At 49.4% G+C, this 20,397-nt stretch overlaps 1 protein-coding gene across 1 annotated transcript; it reads left to right on the top strand.

The window, feature by feature from the left end:
- Positions 1-424: 424 nt before the first annotated feature.
- On the top strand, positions 425-5,429 carry TMED7 (transmembrane p24 trafficking protein 7). Its single transcript, XM_072360077.1, has 3 exons — positions 425-794; positions 1,864-2,109; positions 3,573-5,429. Exons 1-3 carry the CDS (start codon positions 612-614, stop codon positions 3,807-3,809), a joined length of 666 nt encoding a protein of 221 aa, XP_072216178.1. The 5' UTR covers positions 425-611; the 3' UTR covers positions 3,810-5,429.
- Positions 5,430-20,397: the final 14,968 nt, after the last annotated feature.

Below are 20,397 nucleotides of genomic sequence, written 5' to 3'. Positions count from 1 at the left end.
ATGTGTTTAAGGGCCGTTTGGATGTGGTGCTGAGAGATAAGATTTAGCAGAAGGTTGTTAGGGTACTGTGGTTAGGCTGCGGTTGGACTTGATGATCTTTGAGGTCTTTTCCAACTTGAGTAATTCTATGGTTCTATGATTCAAAAGAAGTACTGATGCTCATAAACAACTGGTGCTGCTAGTGCTTGAATACTGTCACTTGTTATCACCAATACAAAACAAACAGCCCCTGACAAACGTAACTGAGATAAACCGCGAGCACAGCACACTGGCGACGAGGCAATGCGGTCAGTGCTGACGGCAACACCCACGGTCGGTACTTCATTACCACGGTCGGTACTTCATTACCACGGCCGCCGCCAGCCCCGCCGCGCTGAGGCGACGCACCTTCCCGCCCAACCACGTCACGCAACACGTCCGCAGCACCGCGGGACTCACCCGGAAGCACTTCCTGAGGGCGGCTCCCGGTAAAGCGAGTGCTTCCGCTCGGCAGCGCGCTCACCCGCCGGCTCCGCCCGCGCCGCTTCTCGTCCGGCTCCCGTTCCGCGTCCCGCCCGGCTCTCCGTCCCGCCCGGCCGTCCTTCCCGTGCCGTGCCGTGCCGTGCCGTGCCATGCTGCCGCGGGTCTGCGGGGCCGACCTGCCGTGGGGGCGGCTGGCTCTGCCGCTGCTGCTGCTGCTGGTTCTGGCCTGCGCCACGCGGGCCTCCGAGATCACCTTCGAGCTGCCCGACAACGCCAAGCAGTGCTTCTACGAGGAGATCGCGCAGGGCACCAAGTGCACGCTGGAGTTCCAGGTAACGGGAGAGCCCGGCTCGGCGCCACGCGGCCTCATGGCGGCTGCGAATGGCGGCACGGAAACGGGCCGCTGTGCTTTAGGCGTGCTGCAGGGCTCTGGTGGCTTCCTGATAGCCCAGAACTGAAGGCGGTGTTTGAGGTGTGGCTCATCACTGCCGAGTGCAGAAGGGGCTTTCCATGCTGTGGAAGCTGACAGGTAGTTGTCGCCCCTTCTGGTATTTCTGCCTTACCATTAGCTTTAAGGTATGGGTTTATCTTAAAAGGTAGAAATCTGGAGTGAAAATTAAGCTTAAAGCTACTAGCCTGAGGGTCATGAAAACAGCAGGATTTGAGCATCTGAGATACCAGCGGGACTTAGTACAGAGGCGGAGTATCTTCTATGGGGTAATGTCAACAATAACCGAAGCCTGAAATAAAAGTGAGTCATGGGGTTTGGAGTCACTCCCGGGCGTTATCTGAACGTACTGGCTTTGTAAAGCAGTGGTTGCTGCCAACTGTGCAGGAGGGAAGCAGAGGACCCCTCAGTAACGCTGCTCTGTTGACAAGCAGGTATAAGGACCAGGCCTGTTGTAATACCTGTTTTACTGGTCGTATGCCATTCCTGCTGAGCTGAGCAGCTTGACCAAACAAGGTAGTTATGCTCCTTAGGCCACACAGAAGAAGGAGCTGTCTTACAACATTTTAACAATACCGACTTGCATTATTGATTCCATGGAGAGGTGTTGGATTTAGTTAATGGTTGGTTTGTTGCAGCGCTGTCTTTCGCCGCTCCATCAAGTTTTATCTATGGTAGCCTTTCCTGTAGCGCAATTAGCTATAAGAAAGCAACTAAGATTTCTTTTGTCAACTACATTTTCAAAGAGTTTATATTTCATATCTTGAATTTAAAGGTTTTTTTTTTCTGTAATTTTCTATGTGTCTTCCATAAAAAGATTGATTTTTTGCAGACTGGCTTTAAACAATTTTCAAATTAATGTATTATATTTCCAAATATATTGTCAAAGTACCATTTGTCAAGTTGCATTTCTGATAAGAAATGTATTAAATGTCTTTTTTTTTCCTTATCAGGTGATCACTGGAGGCCATTATGACGTTGACTGTCGGTTGGAAGATCCTGATGGCATTGTACTGTACAAAGAGATGAAGAAACAATATGATAGCTTCACGTTTACTGCATCCAGGAATGGAACATACAAATTCTGCTTCAGTAACGAATTTTCTACGTTTACACACAAAACTGTGTACTTTGATTTCCAGGTTGGAGAAGATCCACCACTGTTTCCTAGTGAAAACAGAGTAACTGCACTTACCCAGGTAAGATGGTCTTGTGCTTGACAGCAACTGTTAGCTTGAAAGAATGTTGTGGGTTTTTTTCCAGATTGAGCTGAATTAGATATCTATATCACTTCTGAATATGAGTTGGAACTTGGACAGCTCTTTTACAGGGACAGTGAAAGGTGAATGCCTGAAAGTAGAGGGGCTTGGCATTTTAAGATCCCTTCTGCAGAGTAGAAGGCCTCTACAATTTATTAATGACACCAGTGGTAGAATGTAATGGGGAAACCTCTTCCTGAGTCTTGCTGAGAAGAATAATTTGGGGTGTGTTCAGACACCAGGCTTGTAAAAGATGATTAAACACCAATGTAAGTAAGTGCAATAGCCGTACTAGAGTGTTAAACTTTCCCTTTGACAGTCATAGAATGATAGAATGGTTTGTAAGGGTGCTGAAAGATCATCTGATTACAACCCTCTGCCACAGTTGGGATTGCTGACCACTAAATCAGGCTGCCCAGGGTGCAATCCAGCCCGGCCTTGAACAACTCCAGGGATGGGGCATCCACAGTTTCTCTGGTCAGCCTGTTCCAGGGGCTCACAGCCTTCTCTGTGGAAAAACTTCCCCCTGACATCTAATCTAAATCTTCCTTCCTTTAGTTTAAAGCCTCTCCCCCTTATCCTATCAATAAAACCCATAATAGATTGTGCTGTTTGTTCTTCAGGAAATCCTAATTTTAAGTGCAAAGCTACCTGTTAGAACTCAAATACTTTGAAGATCTGTTGATTGATTCTGTGATGATCAAAGCGCAGTGAAGAGTCCTGACTTTTACTCAGACAGCGTGAGCTGAACATGGAAGAAGTTTGAGAAAAATGACGTAGGGTTCAGAAAACTGCCAACACAGATTGAGTGGGTTAAGTGGTGAATTCGGGCAGGTTTTTCTGAATTATTTGTTTTGGTGTTGTGAGCCACTTGTTAACACTGAAAAATAACAGTTCTTTCTCTAATCCCTTTTTGCATACCTGTGTGAGAGAAGGGTCTCTTGATAGAAGAACATGTTAAGTTTGTTGGTGTAGTTTTTGAGCTGTTGTAAAACTTCCATGACAGGCAGTGAAGAACAACATAGTTGTGTATGAATGGCATACGTGTATTAAACAGTTTTGTATTTTAATGATAGAAATGTTTGGGATGTCACTGTCATTTCAGTAGTTTTTCTATTGTTCGCTTCTGAAATCAAACATGCATTAATATTTTATTTATAGTTCTCAGTGTAGTGCCCTCTGTTAGATACGCAGTTTCACATCTCCTTATTTAAGAGTCTGTGTGGATGAATATATAAGTTATACAATAAAGTTATATATTGCAATATTTCAACCTGACAATGAACTGAGCCAATCTCTGGAATGTAATGTTGCGTAAGTCCTAGTACTGAAGCACGGGAATTCAGAGAAAATGTATTAGAAGGGCTCTTAATGAGGAATGCTGCACTTGTTTTCTTTTCTAGATGGAGTCCGCCTGTGTTTCGATTCATGAAGCTTTGAAGTCTGTCATCGATTATCAGACTCACTTTCGACTGAGGGAAGCTCAAGGCCGCAGCAGAGCTGAGGATCTGAACACAAGAGTTGCTTATTGGTCAATAGGGGAAGCAATCATTCTTCTTGTTGTTAGTATCGGGCAGGTATTCCTCCTCAAAAGCTTCTTCTCAGATAAAAGAACCACAACAACCCGCGTTGGATCATAACTGGTAGTGATAATGCTTCAGGTCATTATGCACTATTAATCTGTATAGTTATTACTCTCCAATTAATTCTAGGTACAAAGGATCTAAATATGTGCAGCATTCAAGTGTGTCTACCCATCGTCTATTAGAATCACAAAACAGACACAAAAAGTTATAGAAGGGACACACGAGAACGTTCAGAAAAAGAAAAAAACAAAACACTTCTGCTTTCTGATTCCTCTATTAAACATTTGCATTGACCAGCCTATCTTATCTTTTTTTCTTATTGTAACCCAAATTGAGTTTTTTTGTTTTTTACCAGGGAAATTATTTATCTGCAGTATAAAACTTTATAAGAACCAAGCAATCAAATGTCTGATATGCAAAAGCAATGCATATGAAAAGTGTGGTTTTATTACAATTTCCAGGCTGAGTGGATTGCATTATAAACAAGCAAATGTGATGAACTGTAATGCTGTTTGGATTTGCTGATTACATCCTTTGCTTATTTGTTAATCTGTTGCAAGTGTGACACTACGTCTGTGTCAGCCTGGTGAATCTCCACTTAAATTTTATAGTTGAGTGCATTTGCTTAAGCATGTATTCTTTTACAGTAAGGTATAGTGTTTTTCCTCTTCTGTGACGTTTGTTTTGCTGAACAAACTTTAAACTGAGACTACTCAGGAAATAGATTTTCTGTCTTTAAAAATTCCAAACCTCCAAATTTGTTTTAAAAACTTGCAATAAATTAGAGAGTTGTAACTTCATCACTGAAGCTGTGCAGTGTCTGGGCACGCGTTGTTGCTGCTTTTTGTGTTTAAGACCAGAGGTAGCTTGGTTTGTTAGGCAACACAGCACCAGCACTGGCCGAGGCTATAGTACATATGAGGCACATACAGAAGTTTTTAGCAGATTGTTTTCCTGTTAAGAGGCTGATTTGATATTGATACTGCATTGCACGTGTGCTGTAAATTTTATTTCCTTGTGTGTGGTGCACTGATACGGTATGGCCTTGTGCATCTGATCGCCACTCTTTTTTTTGCTAGTGGTCAGAAAATGTTTTAAATATTTCAGGTTATCTTTTGGTAGAGTTAATAGCCACGTTGTTTCCAATGCTTGTGTACTTAGTAGCTTATGTACTGTAAAGTCTTGCTTTATTTGGATGTGGAAGGAAGTAAGTGTATGAACATACATGCAGCTTAGATTGAACTGGTCAACTCCTTCAGGTGCCTCTGGAGGTATGTAGACTGGCATACAAACTAAATGCACACAAACTGAACAGATGTGGGAAAAAGAAAGTTGTATTGCTGACTAATTCAAAAGATGCTTCTTAAACTAATTTTCAGCAACCAGAGGAAGAATGCTGTATCGTCATTCATAGCCCGTGTTATCTCTAGCAGAAAGTTAAAAGTGACCCAGAAGCATTCTGAAAAATTGACCTAGGATAACTTCATTTTAAACGCTGTGATGGTTAAAAAATGAACTGTGTACTCATCTCTGTTGGGGGAAAATCTTCTGTGGGAGTCAAAACAAAACAAACTAAAGGAGTTAAAAAATAAGTCAAAAGGTGATGGAGGTACTAAAATGCTCAATGTATGTTAAATTTAGGATTATGTGTACTGTGCTGTATCGAAATTCAAATAGTGCGTTCTCATTTCGGAGTGCAAGCTTCCAAGAAATAGTTAAATTCACAAAAAGTCAGGAAGCAAAAAAAAAAACCACCCAAACTATTCCTTTCTTTTGAGACAGGTTTGTGCCTAAGAACTATGTTTTTAATCACACCCATATGTGTGTACTTTTGCAGCTGATACTCAGTAGCTTTTGGCTGCTTTGCACTCAACAGTGAAGCAAGTTCTGCACTTGGGGTGCAAGTGTTGGATGAAAACACGATTTAATTACCAAACTGTCTTCTGTAATCTTCTGCATTTTGAAAATCGCTTCTGTAGCTTTAATCAGAACAAAGACATTTGTTTTAAAGATTGAAACTTGTTTTTTTCCCCTGCTGTGTTCTGTGTGCTATTAAAATTGGTAAGCAGTGGGGTAAACCAAATACTGGCTGTCCATCGTATATGTCTCTATCATAATGTTTGAATGTGTAAGGTGGGACTGCTGTGCTCAATATTACACCCACTGCGGTGGTTTAGTGGACTTTGTCATTAAAATTAGTTACCTGAACCAATCCTTTGATATCTTGCTACATAATATGCAGCAATAGCTTAAAATGCCTTCGTTTTGTCTTATTAAAAACATGGCACAGACACCCATTTAAACATAGCTGTATATAGTTTTTAAATTGTGACTGAATAGGATATAATAAAACACTTGCTAATATGCAGAGAGTGAAGAAATGCTTTGTGACTTTTCATTTGAGCTGCGTCTTTTCGTATGTGAAAAGAGAGCTTGATAATGGTGTCATACACAAACGAATTGCCATGCGTTAATGGGGATACAACTGTGTTTTTAACTGCTAAAGACCCTCCTTTCCAGCTACTCCTTCAATGTTTTGTGTTTACGCAACTTCTTTTCGTGTTGTGAAATGTCAGTTTTTGATTTAGTTTGGAGAAAAAACAAAAAAAAAACAACTTTTGAGTAAGACAAGAAACAGACTCTGTGAATACTGTATGGGAAAATAAAAAGTTAATATATGATTGTGGCCTGGTTTTTCGGTCTGCATTTGGGAGGGGGGGGAGCCGTATTTGTTTAAAAGGTTCTGAATGACAATCTGAGTGTCAGCTTGTACTTTAATACATCGCAGTGAAAAGTCTTATCTACCTGAGCTTTGATCACTCTTCCATTACTGTGCATTCAGACGCGATTCAGTTCACTGCAGTTGATAATTAGCTGCACGTTAAGGTCACTAGAGAAAAACAAAGTTTCAGTTCTGATTTGGAAGGGTGAGGCTGTGGTTGGCCAGCGTTGTTTGGTGGAGGCAATAGCTTCCTTCTGACATGATGCTAGCTGCACCTGCTGCCTTTCCCTGTGGCTCTCTAGATGGGAGCTGACCAGCAGTTGGTTTAACGTAAAGTATAGCTCATGTGTTGGTGGATGTGTTACCAAAGCAGTTTGTTCCCACTCTCTTATAAACCACAGTGTGGGATCTTGAGGATATTACTAAAAACACAAACGCAGAACTACCATGCTTAAAAATGTTTGCATTCAGGAGGTGATGGACACCTCGTTCTGAGCCCTTATGGTTCAGAACACTTAGATAACTTACATCTTCTTAACATTCATGTATGGATATTATTATCTATCTATCTGTAAAGGCAGTTGTGATGGGAAATAAGTCTAGCGCCTTAGCACAGTTTTTAGTTTTCTCATAAACTTAAAATATCTGAAGTTGAAAATGGAAGCCAAGCTTCTTAACTCTGAAAATACAAATAAATGCAATTGCACTTAACGAAAATGTGGAAGTCATCAATGCATACATGATAGAAGGCAATCTGAGTAACAAGAAGTCATTGTAATGTTATAAACAGTGAACAGTAGGAAGGAGAACTGTATTTGTTCTGAGATGGCATGTCCTTTATGAGGACATGAAGGATAATAAAAAGGGCTTTTTTAAGTACGTTAACAAAAGGAAGGCTAGGGAGAATGTGGGCCCCATACTAAGTGAGGGGGGTGTTCTGGTAACGGGGGATGCTGAGAAGGCAGAAATACAGAACGCCTCCTTTGCTTCTGCCTTTAGTGAAAGGGCTCACCCTCAGGAATCCCAGACACTGGAGGTGGGTAGCTGAAGGCACAGGTGTGCAGGTGGCTTTTCCTTCTTTCCCTTCAGTGTCAGGGAAGGATACTGCACGTGCGGTGCAGGCAGTTCTTGCAGCGTGCTGAAGGCAGTTGCTGCAGATGCGAGGTGCTGATAGAGGCAACTTGGCTTTGGCTGAGCTACATTGCTCCTGTAGGCCTTAGCTCTGAAAAACAACATGACAGAGCATTCAAGGAGGCTCTGTGTGCACACTGTGCACATGAGATACTCTTTCAACAAGTTTTTTAGTCAACAGATAGATTGAAATAGAAAATATCTATTTCTTTTTCTTGCTATGTAATGATCAGAACTAACTAGTTTATGTGGCCACTGTCATTAAGCGTCATGTGAATTTCCTTTTAACGATCATCTGCTTTATAACCACACTGAAAAGCAGCCCTTTTTCAGAAGCAGACGTTGCAGTGATTGAGATGAGCGTGCAGCAATGGGCACTTTGGGGTGTTTTTCCTCCAGCTTGCACAGATCTGACAACTGACGCTGCTGCCCACGGCTGGTGGGGACGGCGATCGCACGGCGGATGGCGCCCCTGCAGGGCTGCCGCGGGCCCGCAGCGAGGCTGAGCGGAGCTCTGCTGTCCTGGCGACGCTAGAGGTCACTCCGACACCACGGAACGGCCCTGGCAGAGGCAGCGCTGCGACCTGGGGAGCCACGGACCTGTAAGCTGCAGCACCGCAAGGAAAAGGCAGATGGAGACGGGCTGGATCGCCGGCATGAGCTCCAGCGTAGCACAGAGCTGGGTTATGCGCTTTGTTCACGACAACCCCGTGCGACCTCATGCAGACTTGGCCTGGAGGGGATGGAAAACTGCACGGAGAAAAAGGCTCTGGGGGTTGTTCATTGACAGCCAGCAAAACATGGGACAGAAGTATGTGCAAGTGACAAAAACAAGAGCCAATGGCGAGGCACAAAGTAATAAAAGAATGGTCTTTATTAATAAACTGAGTGATAGCAGTTGTCAGAAGAATGCATGTGTCACACCCTGAGGTAAACCCCACAGCAAAAGTAGCTGTAACATTTCCTATCCTCACAGGAAAAGCCTTTCTTCACAAGATCTTCAGGAAGAGAGATGGTAAGAGATGTGAAAGCTGAAGGATCCGAGCAGAGGTCTCCAGCAGCTCCCTCTGTACGCAGATGGTTGCAGACACAAAAGGTCAAGTCCACTTTTGGAGGAAGCTTGGTGATGTTTACCACTAACGTTACGCCAACTTCAGGTAAGTCTGCTTGCTTTCATGTCCTTACAACAGTACATGGAATGGATGAGCATCCGCGTCTTTGTTTGCCTGTTGCTGTTGCTTTTACTCCAAGGGCAAAGGCTACTGGCTTTGCTGGTGATCTTCTCCACTCTCTTGCTGTGGGGTTTTAAAATTACTCTTTTTCTGTTTCAAAAAATGCAACTTTGGCACTGTTTTCCCATTTCCAACAATGCAGTGAAATACTGCTCTCATTCTGATGACAAGATGATCCGTATTGCACTCTGAAGAGGGCAAAACTTGCTTGCTCCGTCCTTGGTTGTTGTGCACGGGGACCCTAACGCCAATTCAGTTCGTAGGAGAAATTTCCTTCGGTGACTCTTCTCCCCGTGCCTTCCTCCATCTTCCATTATTTGTTGTTGCGTTGCTGTTAGTAGTAGTACTAGAAACAGTAGGATTGTCGTTATTTCAAGAGTCAAATGTCATCAAAGAAAGTCTGCAGAACCATTTTGAATCCGGTTTTGAAATGCAAACTCAAAAGCAAAGATCTTGAAGTCTGGATTCCTGGGCCTCCAAGACACAGGAAAATAAAGGGTGTTTGTTTGTCTTTTTGCACATGACACTTATGCCCAGGCACACAGCACTGTAAGCAAGCAGGAGCTTTGCTGCCCAGCATCTTGGCTTTGCAAAAGCGAGGAAAACCACAACTTTTCTGCTTGCTTAAACAGTTCCAAGAACTCATATGATGACTTCCAAATAAGTTGGGGAAATTACGGAACGTCCTGCGTCTGCGTGCACGCGTGCTGCTCTCTGATGGTCACGGGCAGACGTCTTCTCCAGGTATCCTTGCAAAGGCTTTCTGGTGTGCTTTTCGCCTTAATCAGTCACTAACTACAGACCCAGTTCTAACCAGCTTGGTTCCTGTTCTTTGTTCCAAGATGTCCGTGCTCCTAGATGTCTGTTGTTCAGGGGGTCTGTCTTGCATGACAGGAACGTGTGTCCCAGCAACGTTGCTGTACAGGTGTCCTAGCAACGTTGCTGTACAAGAATTGTCCTTCAGGCGGTTATGCAAAACAAGCGGAGAAGTGCTGGGAGCCTTCTCCGTGCTGGTGCCACCTGCTGCCTTTGGTGTATCAGCTTCTGTATCATCTCAGATGCCACAGAACGGACTGCCAGATGGGTGTCATTTACCAACGGCCAAAGGGCTGCAACAGAAGGAAACAGAGCAGAGATTGAATCCCCCAGTCCGCAGAGAGCCACCACCTTCCCCTCCGGACCTTGCCAGCCCCACTCGTTGCTTTCCTGGCCAGGAGGAGCACGGGAGACTGACGGGTCAGCCGGAAGACACTGCTCAGGGCTGCCAGGAATGCTCCTCTGCCCCTGCAGCATTTCCTTGCAGCAGGGCAAAGCGCAGCTGCATGCTGCCCAGCTCTGCCCCCAGCCCCAACACACACAGCACTGCCCTCACTCACCACAGTAGAGTTCATTCATCATCTCCACACTCTGTTCTCTGGAGTGCTCCCCAGTCAGCCCTAGGGAAAGAGCTCCGTCAGACACCCGCTCCCCAGCACGCCCAGGAGCGCAGAGCCCGGCCCCGCCAGCCCAGCTGCTTCCTCTTCCGTGCTGAGAGCAGGGACGGCGCCCGAGGGGGGACCTGAGCAAGGCACCCACTGGGTGCTACCGGCACGGGCAGGCTGTACCTGGGGGCTTCAGGGCTGTGCCTTCCTGCCAGGGCAGGGCCCAAAGAGGGATGCAGGGGTTGGGCTCACCGATGAATCTGACAGCCTCGCATCGCACGGAGGCCTGAGAATCCTCCAGGTATGGCACGCTCTGCTGCAGGTAGCCTCTCTCGCTCTTTCTGTCCTGCTGCAGCTGAAGAAGAGCAGAAGAGCATGGGGCTTGCACAGCGTCCACAGCTGCTGCTGAAACCCCTCCTCCAGCATCCCCTTTCCCCCAGCAGAAAGGTGGGGGCTGTGAGCTTGTCCTTACCAAACACTTCATGATCCCCTCTGTGTTCTTCTGCCGGGCCTGCTGCTTGAGCGCCTTCCACTTCAGGAACTTGGCACAAGACACGAGGGCTTCCCCAGATGCCTGCAGAACAACAGACGCAGGGACATGGCAGCACACACACAGACACACATCCCAGTGTCTGGATGCTTGCTCAACTTGCTCTCAATTGCAGATCACTGCTGAGCCGTCAGCACACCACTGCCTGCGCACTGGTCAGCTCTGAAATTCGTACCTGTGCGACGCTCGGGGCCTCGTCACTCATCCGAAAGAGCAGAGGGAGCAGGACCCTGCTCACGGTCTTCTTCATGCTTCCCTTCTTATGCCACACCACAGCGTCCATCATATCCATGAAGAGGCGGATGGAACCTTCTCGCACTTCACATGATGCCTGAGGGAGAACAGGAGGAGCTCAGACCTCAGCAACTTCCCCAGCTGTAAAGTAACCCTTGGCAGAAGGTGTTTTGCTCAGGTGCCAGGCTGAGCCCAGGAAAAGGGGCCTGACACCACCAAGAACAACCAAGCTGCACTGCCAGGGACACGGCCTGCTGGGCTGCAGAGCCCACAAGACATCTCATTCCTGAGAGCCCAGAGAAGGAAAGAAAGGAGAAGGCGCTCCTGTCAAGCACCCATCCGCAGAGCTCAGCCTCCCACAACAGACTTACGTGATTAAAAAGAGGCAGCATCTTCTCAGCCAGCTCCAGAGCAAAGGGACTGGCGTGCCTCTTCCCCAGATGGCGCACTGCGTTTCTGAAGATGTTCAGCGCCTCCAGAGGAATGGCTGTGTTGGCAAACCGCAGGGTCTCCATGACGCCTGGAAGCAGGGCCCGTATTTCTCTTGCCTGTACAAAACACACCATTTCCTTTCCATCAGGAGGACAGGGGCCAGCCTGGCCTAAAAGCTCCGATTACAGAGCAGCAGCCACCTGCAGTAACCCATCTGGGAAGCTTCTGGAAACCTCAGCCACCAGGCCCCACCACGACCATCACCCCAACTCCCGAGTGTCAGGCAAGGCCAAGGCACAGTGTTGCCCACCGCCCCAGCGCCAGGCTGCCACCAGGAGGGCTTCGTTTGACAAGGTCCTGCTCACCGTCTCAGGTCTATCAGACAGCAGCACGAGGCGTCTGAGCACCAGCCAGAGGACTGGCAGGCTCTTGACATTCAGAAGCCTCTGGAGCAGTGCTGGCTTACACAGCTCTTTCAGCAGCTCTTGGGTGGGAGGCATCACCTGAAACGAACACAGCAGTGAGAGGCAGGCAGAGGCAGCGGGATTTCCTGCACCCTGCAGCTACAGGCTGCTCTGGCAGCTCCGGGCAGGGCACTGGGCAGACACAGCCTGGCCTGAGGTAGCGGTGCCTTTGGAGGGCCCCACCATCCCTCTGCGCCCAGGCCTAGCACTATACAGGATGGCAGGGGGAGGCAGGGAGCTGGGGAGAGAGTGCCCTGAAGGAGAGCACGGCGCCTTGTCCAGTAACTCACAGTCAAGCGAAGGAGGCCCGACTCCGCTGTGCTGATGCCCAAGATCTCACGCAGCTGGTGTTCCTGGAGAACCTGGCTCAGCTCGTCCCAGATCCCCTCGGATGCTTCCAGCAGGAGCAGCACACTCTTGAGTATGTCCAGGGTAGTGCTAGAAACGGAGAGCAATGCTGCGTCAGCAGGGCTGCCTTAGCCACAGCACCACGGCTCAGGCTGGTCCACTAGGCCCCAGGCTGAGCTGCAGCCTGGCCCTGCTGCCCCACGTGCTTGGGGGGATCTGGAGGCCTGGCCTGGGCAAGCAGCAGGGGCTGAGATGGCCTTGGCCGAGGGGCAGGGCAGGAGGCTGACGGGGGGCTCTGGGCTGCCATGGTTGGTCATTGGCTGCTGCAGCCCTGAGCGGCCCACCAGCACCGGAAAGCACAGCGGGATGGAGGGCCTGCTCCTCAGATGTGCTGCAGCTTTCCTTGGCTCTGGCAACCAGACCGGTTCTGAGCCCTGTTCTTCACATGGAACAAACGTGGGGCTGTCTGGGCTGATACCTGTCACTCTGTGGAAGGTCGGTCAACACACTCCTCAGCACGTCCTTGGGGAACTGGATGGTCAGCACGTCCAGCACTGAGAACAGGATCTGCTGAACTGATGTGCTCTGGATTTTCAGGTTGGTGTGGATGCATCCCAGAATCTTTGGCACCTGTTGTGAGAACACAGGGAGACTGCTGCTGCCACTGGACTGCAGTCATTTGCCTCTCGGGCTGTGTTCTTACTGCCCTTCTCACAGCTCTTTGTTGCCTTCAAATGGCTTCAGATTCCCAAGAGCTGCTCAGGGCATGGTAGGGCATGACATTCCAGCCTCACACTGCTTACATCCATCAGCCAGGTTCCAGGGTCTCTCCGAAGAACATCCAGCATAGTCGCAGCCCACATCTTCTCGTCAGAACTGTAGTCTCCAGTCACCTTCTCCAGGGTGACAAGGGCAATGTCGGTCCTCTGAGAAGGGGCGAGGTTTCTCCCAAGTGGCTGCAGTAGGAAGGAAAAAAGGAGGGAAGGCATGTTAAAAGGAGTGAGAGAATAGCGTCTGGAGCGGGATGACCAGAGGCAAAAGGAAGGAGAAAGACCCTCCCTTCAGGTCAAAAGCACTCTGAGGGTTCCCGCCTGAGCCCCAGCTTTCTCACAGGTACTCCTGAGCTGCAGAGGCAGCTCTGGGACGCAAAGAATGAGAGTGCCTGGCTGGAATTTTCATGTCTCCTCACCTGCTGCCAGAAGCTGCTGGTCATGAAGGCACTAAGCTTCCAGATGCGCCCCAAAGCCCTCTCGCACACAGTTTTTGTCTCGGAGATGCTGAAAGGCAGCAGCACCTGTGAGGAGAGGAACTGCTGGTTAGCTGGGAGCTGCTGATGCCCACTCCAGGAGAAGCAGGTCTGCTGAGCGCCTTGTTGCAATCACAGCATCCATCCAGGCTTCCCCTGAGCTTAAGCCAAGCCCATCGTGGGGCTACTGGCGCCGGGGTCCCTTGCCGGCTCCTACTGCTGCCAGTGCCGTTTCCACCCAGTGGGATAAAATTCTCCTACAAGGGAGCTCCGGGGGCAGAACTTCACAACAGACAGACCTCCAAGATCCTCTGCAGCCGACTGTTGACACTGGTGCCGGGACAGCTGTCTAGCACAACCTGCAGCATGTTGTCCATAGCACCCAGGGTCTGTAAAGAGAACAGTGGGTTGTGGAAGTCTTTCAGGGTTCCCTTTCATACCCAGGAGACTGCTGTGAACCCCTCTGGCTGCTAAGGAAGGATACCCACAGGTCTGTGCACAGGGACACCCTGCAAAGCTGTTGCGCACAGACCAGGCTACAAGCACGGGGTGTTTGCCAAGCCCGAGGCAAGAGTGAGAGGGGTGAGGGCAAGCAAGGCTTCTACCGTGTCCCACAGACATCATTATTGATCTCTGGACACAAGTAATCCAAGCGGCAGCCCAGAGGCATGGGGTCAACAGTAGATTGCCCAGTACATACGTTGTTGTAGAGGGAAATGTTCAAGTCCCTCACTGGAGGAAGGTAGAAGATGGCATTGCAGCACACGTTGAAGAGGTGTACTATTTCTTCCTCCATAATTGCATTCGCTTCGCTGCAAATAGAGAGACATTGATGCTAGGAGCGGTGCCTGGGTGCAGAGGCAGGGGCGGAACAGGTCCTCCCCTGGGCAGGGCTCCCTGAGAGGGATGGGGAGCCCTGCCAGGAGGCGCCTCCTCCCCCACAGGGCTGCTCTGGGTCAGAGGACAGTCCTGATGCCACCAGCTTTGGGGCGAGGGCCAAGACTTAGCGGGGAGCTGCGTCAGGGCCACCAGGATGGCGCCCGGGGGATGTGCTGGCAAAACCAGGGGCTGGGCAGGTACCTCAAGGCAGCAATAGCGTTCATGCAGTAGAATCTCAGTAGACTGCTCAGCTGCTCCCTGGGCTCCTCACACAGCAGAACCTGCAAAGCACAGTCAGGATGGCACCTGGCAGCACCCAGCAACAGCAGCAGCAAACCTGCCACTGGCCGGTAGGGCCTGAGTCGCCCCAGTGGCCCTCGACAAGCTCTGGCACACCGGTGCTGCTTCCACCTCCACTGCTGAGGTCTCAGCAGCACCCCGAGCCCCATCTGCGGCTCTTGGCTGTCTGTGCCTGATTTCCCTGCCTCCCTCTCCCCCTGTCCTGTCCTTCTCACAGGCTGCAGGTACCTGGGTGCCATGTCCCCTCACCTCAATCTCCTGCGACACATCTTTGTGGAAGCAGAAGAAAGTCAGGCTCGCTGTGAGGCCGCTCCATGCAGCATTGCTGCACAGTAAGAAAATGCCCCTCAGGAACTGCAGCTTCCGCACCAGATCCTGGCAAGCACACAGAGACCGAGGAGTGTGAGTGGGGACAGCCGTGGCCAGGGGGACCAGGCGTTGCGGGCTGTGGAGCAGCGCAGGACAGCTGCAGGACAGCAGCAGCTCTGCCCGGCCAGCAGCCCTCCTGCAGCATGAAGGCAGAGCCAGAGGGACCGTCCGGAGATGCGGGCACAGCCAAGATGGAGATGGCTGCTCTTACCTGCTGCTTGCTGATGCCGTAGGCTTGGGTGGAATCCACGGCCTCATTTTCCTCACCGGACAGAGGCAGCCAGTCAGCATCTGAGCAAGGAGACAGAGCAGGGCTACAGAGGGGCCCAAGGCAGGCGCGAGCAGAGGAAGGAGCTCTGCCCTCTGCAGCCCTGGCACAGTCTGCCCGTGCCTGTCAGGACAAGGGGCCCTGGTGTCGAGCAGGGGGCACTCGCTGCCCCAGCCCTGCTGGGCACCCTCACTCACCAGCATGCAGTGGGGTCACCTCGGTCACTTGGCGGGGCTCCGGTGGAGATCTGCTCTCCTGGGGAGCCCCACTCTCCTCCCCGGCCATGATGGAGCGGCTGGGGGGTCTCTCCTCCATCCCGTGGGATGAAGAAGGCTGGGGGGTGAAGGGATGGGGATGGGGCAGCCGCGGGGCTGCCAAAGGTCGAGGGAAATGACTAGGGTTGCGCTCGGGGGCTCTTCGCCAGACCCGCACACTCCTGCCCTGTCTCCTCGCTGTCCTGACGGACACTGCAGGCCGCCTGCTGTCGGTGCCAGCGATGCCTGGCTGTCACACAGATGGGTCACATAGGGCCCCACTGTGACCCGCTGCCCTGCCCGGGCCGGGTTCCAGAACCCGGTTGGAATGGAGCAGACCAAACTCCTCAGCGGGAGGGATGTGTGTGCCTGCTTACCCACATCGCTTTGCAAGTGGGCCTGAGAGCAGCTGCACTGCTCAGCCTCCCGTGCTTCTGCTGTCAGGCCGGAGATGGCCGCAGCGGGACAGAGCAGGCAGACGAAGACTCGCTGTCAGCTCTGCAGCTGTTTTGCTCACAGCCTTGTGAGCTCCAAGGCTTTTCTTTCTGAAGTGGAAAGATGTGAATAAATGGCAAGTTTCACACAGAAGGTCCAGTGCTGTGCCCTTATTTCTGATTAGCTGACAAGACACTGTCAAATAACTGAGAACGCTGCGGTCCAATAAGGCATTTTCCAGCACTTGGTCAGAAGCAGCTGAAATTAACAAAGACAGAAGCTGTTACCTTTCTGGCAGCTTTCTAACATCCACGAGTTAAAAGTTTTAACTCAGCCATTAATGCAGCACGTCAGTTACTATTTACTCATTTATTTACATCCTTTTGGTCAGGAATGGTTTAATAAAGCTGACAACTAAAGGTCTGAGCCTACTGCATAAATGTTCTGCTAAAGACAATTTTTTCTCCTCTTTTGCTCTACAATCTCTAAACAACATCCATCTGGGGAATGCTGTCTGTCAGAGATTTGGCCTTTTCTTGGTGCCACCTGGGCAGGACTTCCACAATGCCATTAAGTCAGCTTTTGTACTTGTCTTCACCGTCCTTCATACGGAGACAGAAATCAAGTGAAACTGAGCTGTTAATACTGATAGCAACTGGAAGTAGCGTCACGCTCCCGGGCACTGGTACTTATGGGGGACTTCAGTTATCCAGGTATTTGCTGGACGACCAACATGGCCAGGCATGCACGGTCCAGACAATTCTTGCAGTGCACTGAGGATTACTTTCTGATGCAGGTGGTCGAGGAACCGACGCGGGGTGGGGTGCTGCTGGACCTTATTCTCACCAACAAGGAAGGGCTTGTTAAGGAAGTAAAAGTCAGGGGTAGCTTGGGTTGTAGCGACCATGAGATGGTGGATACCCACTCTGTGGCGCTGTCCGTTACTGTGAGTTTGCACCAAGGTGGAAAATCAATTTGCTGGACGACCAACATGGCCAGGCATGCACGGTCCAGACAATTCTTGCAGTGCACTGAGGATTACTTTCTGATGCAGGTGGTCGAGGAGAGCCAACTCTGATCTGCTCCGGGACCTACTTGGGGCCATCCCGTGGGCCAGGGTGCTAGAAGGCAAGGGGGCCTGTGAGAGCTGGCTAGCATTTAAACAGCTCCTCTTCCAGGCTCAGGATCGGTGTGTCCCTGTGACTAAGAAATCGCGAAAAGGTGCCAGGAGACCTGCGTGGATGAGTAAGGAGCTCATGTGCAAGCTCCGAGGAAAGAAGAAAGTACATGATATGTGGAAAAAGGGTCTGACCTCTTGGGAACAATATAAGAATGTAGTCAGGGACTGCAGAGATGCGACCAGGAAGGCTAAAGCCCACCTGGAGCTGAATCTAGCTAAGGAGGTAAAGGATAACAAAAAAGGCTCTTTTTAAGTATGTTAACAGCAAAAGGAAGGGTAGGGGGAATGTGGGCCCCATACTTAGTGAGGGGGGTGTTCTGGTAACGGGGGATGCTGAGAAGGCGGAAATACTGAACGTGTTCTTTGCCTCTGTCTTTAGTGAAAGGGCTGTCCCTCAGGAATCCCAGACCCTGGTGGTTAATGAGCGAGTCTGGGGAATGGGAGATTTCCCTTCAGTCAGGGAAGAGGTGGTCCGTGAGTGCCTAGGAAACATGAAGGTCCATAAATCCATGGGACCTGATGTTGGACTCGATGATCTCTAGAGGTTTCTTCCAACCCCTACAATTCTGTGATTCTGCGATATCCATAAGAAGCCTTATAAAGCCACCGAATGAGCAGAAGAGAATAATAGTTTAAAAAGTGATGCCTCTAATAAGAAATTTTGATGATCGATGTCACTTTTTGGTTGCACCTTTATGTGCAGGCCTGTGTTAAATTGCTGTTCCATTCAACTGCTTGTAGTTGAACTCCAAGCTAAGGAAGGAGATGCTGCTTACCCACTCTGTGGCGCTGTCCGTTACTGTGAGTTTCCACCAAGGTGGAAAATCAAGGGAAAAGAATGGAAAATTCAGATCTGTAGAGACAGGATTGGTGTGGAACGCCTGATGTGGTTGTGAAAGTAACTTCAGAAGTTTACGTGACAGCTGCTGGGAACTGGACTGATTCTGTAGGAGTGCTTTTCCTCAGGAAAAAACTGGCCAACTCCCATCAGCAGGGTCTGAAGTTCAGCCCGTGTTACTGAAACCTGTGGCTTCCTTCTTCTGCCCTGGTGTGCTTTACAAAGTGCACATCTTTGCAGCAGTAGAGCAGCACGCTCATATTTATTTAAATCCTTGGTGTTTATTTAATGTGTTACATCATCTGGGAAACAGTAAAGACACGGAAATGGCAGCACTGGCCAGAGCCAGCAAGTCCCTTCTCAGGTTCCTGGAGACAGCTGCATTTTAGTGCTTCATTTCGAGCTTTATGCCAGCTCTTTCTCTTCTTATGCACTCTACCTCTCTGTGCTGTTCTGTAGCTTCTCCCAGGTCTGCATCTCTTGGTAGGCTAAAAACTTCACAGAATCACACAGTCGCAGGGGTTGCAATGGACCCGAAGAGATCGTTGAGCCCAGCCCCCATGCTACAGCAGGTGCGCTACAGTAGGTCACTCAGGTCGGTATCCTGCCAGGACTTGGATATCTCCACAGAAGCAGACATGGCTCTAACCTAGAAGGCCACCAGACTGGTCAGGCAAGATCTGCCCTTAGCGAAGCCATGCTGGCTGCCTCAGATCACCTCTTTGTCCCATGTGTGCCTTAAGCTTTGAGGAGGACCTGCTCCATGGGCTTCCCAGGCACAGATTAGGCTGACCTGCCTGCAGTTCGCCTGCACTTCCTTTCTCCCTTTCTTACAAATAGGGCTAATGTTTCCCTTTTTCCAGTCACTGGGGACTTCACTGGACAGCCACGACGTTTCAGATATGATGGAGGATGTACATTATGCGGGCTGCTCCAAACGTAATGCAGGTTCCAAGATAATAAAGCGGAGGCTTTACTTCTGGAGCAACCTGCGTGTATGCAGCCCAAGACAATCCTTGTTCACACAGCACGGCCCAAGCAAGTTACAAGGTTGGACATGTACGTCCCAACATAACACTTGTTGATGAGATTTCAGAGCTGGCTTTGTCTGAATATACTGTACACTGTGTCCATTTACAAGAGGTGGTTTATGAACTCACAGGAAAATAGGTCTTTGAGCTGGTCCAGGCTTTCAGCAGCTACTGACTGGTATGATGGGAGAAGATCATTGGTAAAGGAGGTGAGAAAAATCAACTATCAAATAAACAAACTTCTCCCAAAGGGTAGCGATGCATTGGAACTGGCTGCCAGGAAGGGTGTGAAATCACCAGCCCTGGAGGTGTACAAGAGACACGTAGAGGAGGCTCTGACAGACTTTGTTAGCGGCACGGTGGGAATGGTCTGGGGTTGGACTTGATGATCTTAGAGGTCTATTCCCACCTTAAGGATCCAGCACACGGGAACTGGGTCAGATGTTGGACTGCAGAACTGTCCTCTCTGCTAAATACATTTAGTGGAACAGACTTTTGGCAAGCAGCTGCTCTAATCTTGTCATGAGATCTGTATGTAGACGCTCGGATGGACAGCTCAGCTCATACAAGGTATTACTCACATTGTGTCAGGAGACTGGATTGACTGGATCGCCAGCTTCTGTAAGTTTCAAGCCAAAACAGAGCAGGACAGACTTTGGAGCTTGCTGCAAGCAGAGCAAACTCAGGCACCTCAGGCTCGTACAGACCAACTTTGATGTTCATCTGCTTTCCCTGTCATCTGGCTCCCATAGATCAGCAGAATTTCTTTGCATCCTCCAGCTGAGCATCTTAGACTGTACGCCCAGTCAAAGCTGTCCTCCTGAGGGGGACCAGATGCCACTGAAACACACACACATACACTCATGTGGACAGAATGAAAGTATCCTCGGATTTAATTTTTCCACTTTCATGTGATCAGAGGCAGGAGTAGCAAAAACATTTCAGTGCACTCGATCCCCTCATCGAGATCATTAATAAATTTGTTAGATAGGAGTGGCCCCAGCACTGAGCACTGGGGGACACCACTCGTGACCGGCCACAAACTGGATTTAACTCCACTGACCTCAACTCTTTGGGCCCGGGGACTTCACCAGACAGCCACGACGTTTCGGATATGATGGAGGATGTACATTATGCGGGCTGCTCCAAACGTAATGCAGGTTCCAAGAAAATAAAGAGGAGGGAATTAGAGAGTCAGTGTTCACATTTTATTTCTAGAGGTCAGACCTGGTTTGGCTTCAGGAGACTGGGGTGGGTAGCTGAAGGCACAGGTGTGCAGGTGGCTTTTCCTTCTTTACCTTCAGTGTC

The sequence above is a fragment of the Excalfactoria chinensis genome, chromosome Z, assembly GCF_039878825.1.
Source record: "Excalfactoria chinensis isolate bCotChi1 chromosome Z, bCotChi1.hap2, whole genome shotgun sequence".
NCBI classification, from domain to species: domain Eukaryota; kingdom Metazoa; phylum Chordata; class Aves; order Galliformes; family Phasianidae; genus Excalfactoria; species Excalfactoria chinensis.
The sequence above is the reverse complement of the archived record's forward strand: the minus strand, read 5'-3'. Positions and strand labels throughout refer to the sequence as shown.